General features: G+C 35.9%; 1 protein-coding gene across 1 annotated transcript in view; it reads right to left on the bottom strand.

Moving 5' to 3' along the window:
* The window catches only part of ENO4 (enolase 4), a 47,185-nt gene extending 35,760 nt beyond the window's left edge, over window positions 1–11,425 (bottom strand). The window contains exons 1-5 of the mRNA XM_074295706.1: window positions 11,182–11,425; window positions 8,062–8,190; window positions 3,444–3,634; window positions 875–1,020; window positions 69–238 (exon numbers count right to left, since the gene is read on the bottom strand). Of these exons, the coding sequence (XP_074151807.1) occupies window positions 69–238; window positions 875–1,020; window positions 3,444–3,634; window positions 8,062–8,190; window positions 11,182–11,340 (795 nt within the window). The 5' untranslated portion in view covers window positions 11,341–11,425. The remainder of the gene's footprint in view (window positions 1–68; window positions 239–874; window positions 1,021–3,443; window positions 3,635–8,061; window positions 8,191–11,181) is intronic.
* Window positions 11,426–12,741: the final 1,316 nt, after the last annotated feature.

Here is a 12,741-nt window from a genome sequence, read left to right as displayed (position 1 = left end):
CATGAAAACAAGATTAATAAGTTCATTGCTAACTGCACAATTAACTGCATCCTACAATAGATACTGACCTGTTTGTATTTCAGTGATGCAATTTTTGAATACAATGGAGTATTGGTTAGTGTGGCACATGTTTTAGCCACAGCTAATGATACAGCCCCTATGGCCATACTACCATGTAGTATGGGCTCAGGAGGCTCTGCTGGTGGGATTGGTTTCTCTGGAGCAACCTCCTTCCTGCCTGGAAGATCGGAAAAGAAACACAAACATGTTAAGTGGGCATGAGAGACATTTTCTTGAACCTTTTTAGTTTGTTGTTTTGTTAGATATTTATGTTTCCTTTTAGTAGAACCATTGTTATATTATATAGCTATGATTGGTACTTTCCATGGCCTTTGGGGGTTATTTCTTCATGTTCACATTCATTCAAGACCAAACCAGAAAGAATGAATATGTGACAGGGAACAAGCAAAGGCAGTCTCAAACATAGGGAAGGAGCTTCTAAAGAGCTATTTTATTCCTAGTTAAGAGACCTGACCCCTAATAGATATTAGATTTCTAGTATGCCAACAAGCAAGGTCATGTTTCATTGTTTATCTGGGGACCTATAGGGAAGGGACCAAAAAGATAGGAGAGCAGTGGCTGGAAGTCACAGAAAATCTTTTTAAAGAGGAAGAAATACCTTCACAGCTTACTCAATCTCCTTGAATATATAGCTGTTTTCTGATGATCAACCATTTTATTAATGAAAAATAACTCCATGATGAGTAGATTACAAAATCTATCTCAAATCTGCTTCCAAAGTGACTGTGGAGACAGAATCTCCAATGCCCACACTAATGCTAAAGAATCTTTGATAAATTCATGAAGCTCAAACCTCTTTGTCCTTTCTTCTTTGGAGGTGGAGGTGGTGATGGTGGTGATGGCTGGGGTGCAATAGACCCTTCAAATAATGGCTGTTCCAGGCTCAGTTCTAATTCTTTACTCTCTTTATCTTCTTGTACTTTGTTTGCAAAAAAATTCCTGGATGGGGACAAGAGCATTCTATTACATACTGTTTTCAAGAATTATTATTTTGGGGTTTAGCCTCTAGGATATCTGCACAGAAACTGCAAGTCTGGGGCAAGCTGGGTGTGACTACAACCTCAGCAGAAACCACAAAAACTTTTACCTCTTGGACTGTTTGTGGAGTTGGGGTCTAAGTCCAGGTATACTGAGGGAACCTTGACTGGTTAGGAATTCCAGGCTAGTTGTGCTGCAGACCTGGGCAAGAAGGAACTAGCAGAAGATGAATGCAGAAGCAGTGGAGCAGGGATGATGCTGCCTTCAGGAATTTGTTGGAGGGTGGAGCTCTTGGTTTTGAGTTACAAGTCAGAGGAGAGAGCTGAAGTAAAGCTAGAGGCACTACCCTCCCACCCCATGATTAGAGATGTTTACACCAATACCTCTCTTTTTTATTTTTATTTTTAAGCCTCTTATTTTAAAAAAAATGAGCTAGCAAAGAATTAACCCTACCATAGAAACTTACTATGGGAACAGGGAAGACCAGGTTTCATCTTCACAGATGAAGTAAACATAAAAGCTTCTACCCTACAGAGTAATATGAAATGGTTCCCTGTCCAGAGAAAATTTATAGAACTCAAAAAAGAATTTAAAAATCAAATGAGAGATACTGAGGAAAACTAAAAAATAAACTAAAAAATAAAAATCATCCAAGAAAAAAACAATATAATTATGAAAAAATAGTTAACCACCTAGAAAATGAGATACAGAGTCTCAAAGATGAATATAACTCTTTGAATCCTCCTTGATGTTGTTCTGGGCACATGACAATGTTCTCTTTTGTTTTGAATTCTTTTTTTGTTTTGTTTTTTAGTTTAAAAAAGATTATTATTTTGTCATGTAGTAGAATTAACCACAGAAAGTGTTAAAATTGAAATAGTTTTGGTCTTAAAACAACCAAATATATGGTCAGATTCTATATTTTTATTTTAGAAATATTTGAAAAGTAACATTTAATTTGAAAATCTGAAGACATATAATCTGAATAATTTGATAGATATTTTTTTTATTTAAATGGACAAACTTGTGGTCAAGATGGTGCAGTGGATAAAGTGGAAGGCCTGGAGTCAGGAAGACTCATCTTTGAGAGTTCAAATTTGGCTCAGATACTTGTTGTGACACACTGGGCAAGTCACTTAACTCTATTTGTCTCCATTCATCGTCTGCAAAATGAGCTGGAGAAAGAAATGGCAAATCACTTCAATATCTTTGCCAAGAAAATTCCAAATAGGGTCACAGAGTTAGATATGACTGAAAAAATAACTGAACACAACAAAAAAAAAACAAAATTAGAAAGTAAAGGGCAAAATTAGGTATCTTTATTGATTTGCTTATTGTGTTATGGGGCATAGGGGAGGAAGGTGATAATCATTCTGAAATGTGATGGTATATTTTCTAATAATATTACACTGATAACACATTTTGTTGTTTATTATATCTTTTGCTCATAAAATGTGAGTCAGAATGTGTTATATAGACAGGTACAAAATTGGGATGAGTATGATTAGCTGGGAGGGTGAATCTCTAATAGTTTCATGGAGGAAGTGGGACTGGGTCTTGAAGTAAGAGAAGAATTTCAGAAAGTAGAGATATGAAAGAACTTATTTTGGGTAAGAGGAAATGCACAAAGGCAGAAGGGAATATGTATTTATGTAGCATCTTGTATCTTCCAAGAACTGTGTATACTAAATAGCAAGTATTTTATGTGTGCTAAGTGCTCTTTACAAATATCTCTGTGATCTTCACAAAAATCCTTCAAGGTAGATATTATTATCCCCATTTTAGAGATAGAAAAACTAAGGAAGAAAGTGAAAAGAATTCTAGTCTAATCTAAATAGAATGTAGATCTTATGAAGGGAGCTGTATAAAATAAGGAAAGATCTAGACCAGGAAGGGTTTTGAATTCATAAATAAGTAATTTTCCTTTGATCTTTTAATTTAATGGTAAGCCACTGAATTCTTTGGGCAAAGGACTGACATAATCAGTTGCTAATGAATTAGGAAGATTCCTTTGACAGAACTGTGAAAGATAGATTGGTGAGGGGTAGGACTGGAAGCAAAGTTAGCAAATTTATCCAGAGAGATTAAGAGCTTGGATTTTGGTATTGTCCGTAGGAATGAAAAGTAAAGAATAAATTTTGCAATTAGAATTAAAAGAATTTGTCAAATAAATAAAGGCCATGCAAATGACATGTGTGAAAAGTATGGTGTAATGGAAGAAGCATTGAGTTGGAAGTCAAAGTCCCATGTTCAAATCCTAGCTCTGGAACTTGCCTTATTTTTTAAAAATGACTTCAAGATGCTCCCTTTAGAAAATGGAGATCCTTTACCATGGCATGGAAAGCCAGAATAAAGCATACCACTTATCTGTGCAAAAGACTTACGCAAGTAATTGATCAGCCATCTCCTGTTGGGTCGGTTCCAGTCCTTCTAGAAGCTCAGTCATTGACTCATTTACCCACTGCACAGCCACACTGATGGCTTCATTCCGTTCTAATTCTACTTGATCCACCACCTCAGGCATCACAGTTTCCAGTACTCCCAAGTGAGAAGAGATGACAGCAGAAGTAATGCTCTGAAAGTCATGCAAATTGATTCTACTTTCTATTAAGTTGTAGAAAAAGCACCAATATGAACAAATCCACTTTTTCTTCTTGAAATAATGAATCCTAACATTGAGATATTTTGTCATCATTTGGAAAGAGAAAGGGGAGATGTGATTTTGTTCCAGGAAGTTAAATTAAATTAACCTTTTAGATTCTTAAATCTCACCCTTTTTTTATTGCATGAGTACCTTTGCATTAGTTAAAACCTCCTTGCAATGCTTATCTTCCAACAATGTTTTTAAAAAATGAAATGCTTTAAATTGTAAAGAATTATAGAATATAAAGAATGTAAAATACTTTGTACCTTTAAAGTGTTTTTAAATATCAATTAATATTGTTATTGTGGTGCAGGGGAAAGAACACTGGTCTGAGACACACAAGACCTGGGTTCTAGCACTGACTGGCACAAATTAAGAATGTAGGCAAATAACCAACCAGGAGACTACTACTCTAGCCAATAAGCCTTGGGTGGAATGAGGAGGGGAGGCATATGACATTATATTACATTATAGGGTAGAATTGATAAGGTTTAACAATAAATTAAAAATAATGGGGTGAAAAGCAGTGAATTCGAAGTGAAATTTCATTCTGCTGTGTCAATGTCCAAAACAAACCAGTCAGATACTTAAAATGTTTAAATTTAAATCTATACTAAAAAGAAGGGGATGCATCATGTTCCTTTGCACATGTTTCTGGTTGTCAATATCGCCTTAAAATGTTACACTCAAAATTGAAGACATATTAGACTAAATTTTGGATGCTGTTTAGATTGGGGAAATATGGGTATAATGGATTTTTAGTGTTCTTTAAAAATAAAAACTCCAGAAAACAAGTTCCAAGTCTAAACAAAGAATAAATTCTGAGTAGCTCAGACAAATTCCTGGAGAGATATTAAAAATAATGGTAATCAATGGATTATTAGGGCAATGTACATTTGTCATTCAATAATAACAACTTTTTATGGCTTCATAGACCATAGTATGCCAGGTCCTTCTAATCTCCAATGTCTTCTGAAGTCTGTCCAAATTCATATTTGTTGCTTCCATGATACTCTATCCACCTCATCCTTTACTATACCCTTCTCCTTTTACTTTTCATCTTCCCCAACATTGGGGTATTTTCTAATGAGGACTATCTTTTTATTATGTTGCCTTTAGCTTCAGTATTTAAACTTTCATTGAATAACCTGAATTGATCTTACATATTGACTACTTTGATCTCCTTGAGTGCAAGTATTCTCTAGCACCATAATTTGAAAGCATTGATTCTGCAGCATTCAGCTTTTTTTTTTAATAATTCAACTTTCATAGCCATTCAGTCATTGCTACTGGAAAAATGATCAATTTGACTATATGAACCTTCGTGGGCAAGGTGATACCTCTGCTTATTAGTTTGCTGTCCAGATTTGCCATAATGTTTCATCCAAGGAGCAAGTGTCTTTTAATGTCATGACCACAGTTGCTATCTGCAATGATCTTTAAGTCCAAGAATATGAAAACTGCCATTGCTTCCATTCCTTATTCCTCCGTTCACCAAAAAGTAATGGGACCAGTTGCCAAGATCTTAAGTTGTTTTGTTTGTTTATATTAGACTTCAGGCCAGCTTTTATACTCTCCTCTTTCATCTCATCAAAAGGCATCTTCATCTTAACTTTCTGCCATCAAAGTAGTATCCTATGTATATCTGAGATTGTTTATATTTCTCTTGATAACCTTAATTCAAGCTTTTGATTCATCCAACCTGGCATTTCACGTGATCTAGTCTGTATATAAGTTAAATAAATAATATACTCAATCTTCCAATCTTAAACCAATCAGTTGTTCCATGTTCAGTTTTAACTGTTGTTTTAACTATTGTTTCTTGGCTTACATAAAGGCTACTCAGAAAATAAGATGATCTAGTACTCTCTTCTTTTTGAGAATTTGTCACATTTTGAAGTGATTCACATAATCAAAGGGTTTAGTAATTAATGAAACAGTAGATGATTTGGGTTTTTTTTTTTTTTTTTTTTTTTTTGGTTTGGTTTTCTAGAACATCTGTAGTTTCTCCATAATTCAGCAAATGTTGGCAATTTGGTCTCTAGTTCCTCAATTTCTTTGGAAACCAGTCTACTTTTCTGATAATTCTTGGTTTACAAATACTGAAGCCCAGTTTGCAGAATCTTAAGCTTTGCTTTGCTGGCATGTGAAAGTAATGCAGTTGCCAAGTAATTTGAACATTCCTTGGCATTGTTGTCCTTTAAGACTAGAATATAATTTTGTTTTCCAATCTAGTGGCCAATGTTGAATTTTCCAAATTTTCTGGCATAGTGAGTGCAGCATTTTAACAGTATTATCCTTGGCTAAGATGACAGGAAAAGTTAATGATAAATATTAGAGGGGGCATGGGAAAACTGGGACACTAATACCAATGTATTAGTCGGTGGCGTTGTGAACTGATCTAACCATTCTGAAGAACAATTTGGAACTTTGCCCAAAGAGCTATCAAACTGTGCATACCCTTTGATCTAGCAGTATCTCTACTGGGCCTGTATTGCAAAGAGACCATAAAAAATGGAAAAGGACCCACATGTGCAAAAATATTTTTAGCAGCCCTTTTTTGTAGTGGCAAGGAACTGAAAACTGAGTGAATTCCCATCAATTAGGGAATAACTGAATAAGTTATGGTATATGAATATGATGAAATATTGTTATTCTATAAGAAATGATCAGCAGGATGATTTCAGAAAGACCTGGAGAGACTCCATGAAGTGATGCTAAGTGAAGTGAGGACCACCAAAATAACATTGTATAAAGTGATAAAAGATTAAATGATGATCAATTCTGATGGACATGGTTCTTTACAAAAAGTGAAGTGTCAGGCCAATTCCAATAGACTTGTGATGGAAAGAGCCATCTGCATTTAGAAAGAGGACTGTAGGACCTGAATGTGGATCACAACATAGTATTTTCATCACCATTGTTATTGTTGTTCTTGACTTCCTTTTTGTTTTCTTTCTCATTTTTTTTCCTTTTCGATCTGATTTTTCTTGTGAAGCACAATAAATGTGGAAATGTGTATAGAAAAAAATAAAAATAAAATACCATAATCTTTTATGATTATACATAGCTCAAATGGAATTCTCTCACCTTCACTAGACTTGTTAATAATACTTCCTAAGGTCCATTTGACTTTATTTTCCAGGATTTCAGGCTCTAGATCACTAATCACATCTTGTGGTTATCTTCAATGATAAAAATCTTTCTTTTACAGTTCTTTTCTCTAGGAACTTCTTAATCGCTTCAGCTTCAGTGAAATCCCTATCATTTTTGTCTTTATCATGCACATTTTTGTATGGATTTTTCCAATTATCTCTAATTTTTTTGAAGAGATCTCATCTTTCTCATTCTGTTCCTTTTTTTTTATTGCTCCTTTAAGAAAACCTTTTTTTAAAAATCTCTCCTTGCCATTCTCTGAAATTCTGCATTGAGTTAGATATATCATTTCCTTCCTCCTTTACCTTTCACTTTCCTTAGCTATTTGTAAAGCCTCATTAGATAGCCATTTTCCTATTTTGCTGCTCTTTTTCTTTAGAATGTTTTTTGCTATGATCCTATAACTCCCACCTTCCTGGTTCTAAATACCAGAACAGATAAGGTATGTATGAACTATTTTGGTGGTCATATCATTCTATTGACTGTTAGTGATTATGGTCTATTATTAAGTATATTTTTATTATTTTAAGTATATTGTATTTTTAAATTTTTAATATTTTAAATATATTATACTATTAAGTACATTTTAAAAAAAATTTAAATCACTAGATGATAGTATTATTTACATGGTTTATATCTCTTAGAATCACAGAGTGCAAGAGCTAGAAACAACCTTATATGTTATCTTTTAAGAAAAGTTGGGGGGGGGAATAGCTCTCAATCACATGGGTCATTAAATGCAAAATCAAGAGTTCAAATCCACATCTTTTGATTTTATATCCAGTGTTCTTTCCACTACACTAAATTCTCTCTCTATAAATAACAATGTTACTATCATTGAATTTTAAAACATATTTAATCAGTTATCATTTATTAAGCATTATTTATAATGTTTTTGCTTTTTGCCAGGTGCTAGGCTAAAATCAGGATGCAAAGAAAGGCAAAAGACAATCTGTATTCTCAAGAAGCTCACAGTATAATGTAGGAGAAAATATGCAAACAGCTTCATACAAAACAGATCTATACAAGACAGACTGAAGGTAATCACAGAGGGAAAGTACTAGAATTATCATTATTATTAATAATCATTTTTTGCAACTTAAAAGCCTGTTGAAATCTATATTTCATACTATACATAGAATAGTAACTGTCATGAAAAAAGAACAATAAAACACAATCAAGAAAACCACGCAGTTCCATACCTTAACCTGGTTTTGAACTGTGCAGAATATTTCGACTCTGAGAGTTTGATGACCCATACCATCCAGTACTAGTCTCCCTATTACTTTGTATATGGTAGGAGGTTTTGCAAGCTTCGTAAAGCAGTTTGCCTTAAAAATAAAAAAATAAACATTGTAAAATTATAAATATCAAATTTCTTTTTAGTAAAAGTGTAAGCCATATAACTTTGCTGCTTGTATTAAACCTATTCCTAGGTTCATTCCTCATACCTGAACTTGATAATGATAGTTCAGTTGGAATAACTTTTCTTAAGGACAGAGCTGTAAGTTTATATCAGTGGTGTCTACCTTTTCAGATAGCATGACAGTATGGAAAGATGTCTTTTGAACAAACTGATGCATGATATTTTTTAATGTACACATGATATTTTTAAATGTAATGTCAACCTAATTCTCTAACCAGTATATCCCATCTGAAATACATGAGTCAGTTGGCAGTGAAGAATGTTATCATATACAGAAACTTTGTCTAGGAATTCTGAGTCAACCAATTTATATTGTTCTCAGTAAGATATCTTATCTAAAAATATAATAGTGAGGAAAAACACAGTAGCTATGTTTCATTCATCATGGATCCATGAGTAATCCTAGATGTTAAAGGGTTTGGAAACCTTAGCAATAGTAGTTTTGCTGAAGTGAAGAGGGCAGAAGTCATTTGGAGAAGTTTTAAGAAAAAAAGAGGTAGGAAGCTCTCTTAAAGTATTACTTATTTCACTAAGAAAGGAACTAGAAGGCATAGGGGAAAAAGTAATTAACAAAAAGAAGAAAAGCTATCCTCTTCACATAATGGTATTGGAAGAGTTAAGAGGGAGGGGGAAGAGAGAAGGTGATTTGCCTAAAAAGCAAAACTACAATCCATCTCATGATGACATTGTTGATTATAGTAACATTATATAGTTTATATTTAAAATCTTACATTCTGCAAGAAGCAATAATACACATTCTAAAACTGACAATATAAGTATCCAAATTCTAGAACTCAACAATGTATCAGAGAAGGTGCTATAGCAGAAAATAATCTAAAGGTTTTTTGTCATCCATTAGATATAATTTTGAAGGTTAATTTATATTGTAGAATGGGTAAGGTGAACATTGGAATTATACAGGAATGAGGAAATAATTATATTACATTCACTTTTGATTTTTTCTCTTCAGCAAAACAAGGTTACATGGATATTAAATGGTTTTATTTAGACTTCAGGGGAATGTGAAATGTCTCAAAAGACCCATGAACTAAGATGTCTAAGTATTTTGTACAATGCCATAAAGGGTATATAGACAAAGTTAAAGAGACCTTGATATTTTAAGCCTCCTTTCCACTAGGTGAAAATTGCAAGGGGACCTTTGCTCAATAGACTCTCTTGTGGTTTTGCAGTTATTTGGAAACTCTATTTGAATATTTTAGGGAATGTCTTTTCTGCCTTATCAAATTTTAAACATTCTTCAAGATCCAAATCTAGTCCCATGATTACTATGAGCCTTTCCTATTCAACACAGTCTATTTAGTTCTGTCAGTTAACATTTATTTAGCACCCACCACTGTGTGGCAGGCACTGTGCTGAGTATGGAGCATATACAAGAAGAACAAAAGACAATCTCTTCCCTCAAGGAATTTACAATCTAAAAAGAGCTTAAAAATTGATCCTTTCCTTCTCTGAAATCTTAATATGTTTATAATCTGTGTTCAAATATTTGATTTACCATGATTAAATTGTTTAGGGCTTCAATTGTTTCATATATAACTTTTTTTCCCCCTCAACTATGGTGTAAACCACAATAGGACATGGGCTATGTTATATCAACATGATGTTTTGAAAAGAATGTGACCTTTATTTTAGTTTGGTTTTCTTATTTTCTCTAAATGTGGGCAAGTTCCTTGACTGTCTTTTGATTTCCCCCAGAGTGTAATGATAGGCTGTCTTGATAATTCTCTCCCCACCCCACTTTGGGAAGGCAAATGATTTGGCCAGGATCACACAACTAGTGTTTGAGCTGGATTTGAACTCAGATCCTTCTATTTCCAGGACCTAGCCACCTAGCTGCACCATTGACTAGATAGTTTTTAAGGCTTCTTTGCTTCTGTATTTCTTTTTATTTAACTCTCTTCCATCATCATCACACATTTATTGATCACTTATGGCATACAGCCCAATGAACACTTAACTTGAAGGAAAGCCACATTGCTATTCCAATTTTCAGTTATTCAAAATTCAGCTTTTTTTTTTTTTTTTCAAAATTCACATTCTTGTATCTCATAAACCATGGGGTGGACAGAGAGAGGACCCTGGCAACTGCAATTTTGCCCAAGGCTACTTCTTTCAGGTAAGAATCACAGTGCCTCACATTTGTGATATATTTAACATTCAAAGAACATTGCCTCATCTAATCCTCATAATCTTGTGAGGTTTCCAAGTAGTATTATCTCTATTTTTAACAGATGAATTAGCTGAAGCCCAGTGGCTCGTCCAATGCAAACAGCCCGTAAGGAAAAAGTCGAGACTCAAAAGCACCTCATAGATTTCCTGGTCTCTTTCACACATCCTTTGATAAGCTTGTGCCACCACGGAGCAATGATGGAAAATTTGAACTTGAAATCAGAACGACCTTCCTCAGGATTTGGCCCTGACACTTAATCAGGATGAGACCATGCATAAGTCACCTAATCTTTTTGAAACTCAGTTTTTTGTTTTTTTTTTTTGTTTTTTTCCTGTAAAAGAGGAATACTTTTACTTACCTACCTCATCTAAATCTCTATATAAATTCATCTACCACTACCATCCCCAACACAAATTTTTATCTCTTCCCTTCTACCCTCCTCTTTTTCCTCTTCCCACCGTCTCCACGAACTCCCTCCCTCCCTCTCAATTCGGTTATTTTCCCATTCCCTTGCACGGATATACATAAATCCCCTTTGGCCGTCTCCTCTCTTGCCCAGTCCTTCCCATTCCCAATCCGAACAGCCAGAGTGCAACACAGTAGACGCGCCCTTCGAGGGTGCAATCTCTTCTTGCGCAGCCGCTTTGGGCAACCCCCGGCAGGGCGAGACGAACAGCCAGGCAGGATGCCAACCCCAGTGCGTACCAGGTGCCCATAGACGTCGGGCGGCTGGAGGTAAAAGGTAGAGTTCAGCAAGTCTTCCAGCTGTTGGGGCACATTGTTCATTCGATAGTACTCCACAGCTCGCTGCTTCAGTTTGTACAGCTCGTGCGCATTATTTCGTCCACTGCCTCCGTCCCCCATGGTCTCAGTTGACCGGGACCACAGCTGAAGCGAGTCCCAGACTCTTAAGCGTCCTCGCCGTTGCTAGGCAACATGACAATGGACCGAGCTCGACCCTCGCGAGAGCTCCTTTTGATGGTTCGGTCTTTTGGTTCCTTTTTCCATCTTCCCTTCCCCCTTTCCTGTCTCTCTTTTCTCAGTACCTCCCCTACCTCCCCTCTCTCCCTTCTCGTTCTCTCCTCTTATTCCCAAACTTTTCCTCTTTCTTCCTCTGTCTCTCTGTCTCTCTGTCTCTCTGTCTCTCTCTCTCTCTTTCCCTGTCTCTCTCTCTCTCTTTCCCTGTCTCTGTCTGTCTCTCTGTCTCTGTCTGTCTCTCTGTCTCTCTGTCTCTCTCTCTCTCTCTCTCTCTCTCTCTCTCTCTCTCTCTCTCTCTCTCTCTCTCTCTCCGTCTCTCTATGTGTGTGTCTTCGATTCTCTTTCTCTCCCCCCCTCTGTCCCCTTTCTCTTCCTTCCCTCTCTTCCCTGACCTCTTTCTTCCTTTCCCTCTCCACTCTCCTCCCTCCCTTCCCCTTATTATTCCTTCTTTCTCTCTATCTCTGATTTTCTCTCTGTCTCTCTCCCTGCCCATCTTGTCTCTGTCTTTCTTTTTCTCTCTCTCTTCCTCTTTCTCTCCTTTCTTTCCTCCCTTCCTCTCCCCTCTCTTCCCCTTCCCTCTCTTCCCTTTTCCTTCTCTTCTCTCTCTCCTTTTTCTCCTTCTCTTGGTGCACCTTGTTCTTACAACACAGAGTCTTTCATGGTCCCATAGTACAACCTTCTCAGGTTTCAGATGAAAAAACTCTAGGCCTCAAGGAAGAGTAAACCAGAGATTTGAACCTATGCTGTCTCTCTGCCCATCTAGAGCCCTCCTACCTCATTTTTTAGAGACAGGTGACCGCCCTTTTATAAAAGACCTCATACACAAAAATGACCACTACACTTCATATCCAAATCCTGTCTCTAATGTTTTGTGTGTGTGTATGTGTGTGTGTGTGTGTGTGTGTGTGTGTGTGTGTGTGTGTGTGTGCGTGACACGGCTAAAATAGAACAGCAGCACCTACTCCCTGACATCCCCACACCCCAGTAAGAGGATCAAAACAGTGTACCTTCAAAACAAAGTACTATCATAAATTCAAGCTATCATCTTTATCATCATTTTTATAAATAAGCAAACAAATTCAGAGATGTGAAGTAATTTGACAAAGATCATTCTGGGAAGTAGTAGAGTATGAACCCACATCCTATTCAATTTCAGTGTTCTTTGGAGAATGGTGGGAGAATTTAGGTTTCACCAATTCATAACATTTAAAAAGAATCTTACAAAATCACCTAATTCAATTTCTTTATAATTGAGGGAAATTGGGTATATTGAGGTGAAATTGATTA

The sequence above is a fragment of the Sminthopsis crassicaudata genome, chromosome 2 (assembly GCF_048593235.1).
Source record: "Sminthopsis crassicaudata isolate SCR6 chromosome 2, ASM4859323v1, whole genome shotgun sequence".
NCBI lineage: Eukaryota > Metazoa > Chordata > Mammalia > Dasyuromorphia > Dasyuridae > Sminthopsis > Sminthopsis crassicaudata.
This window is presented reverse-complemented; position numbering and strand designations above follow the sequence as displayed.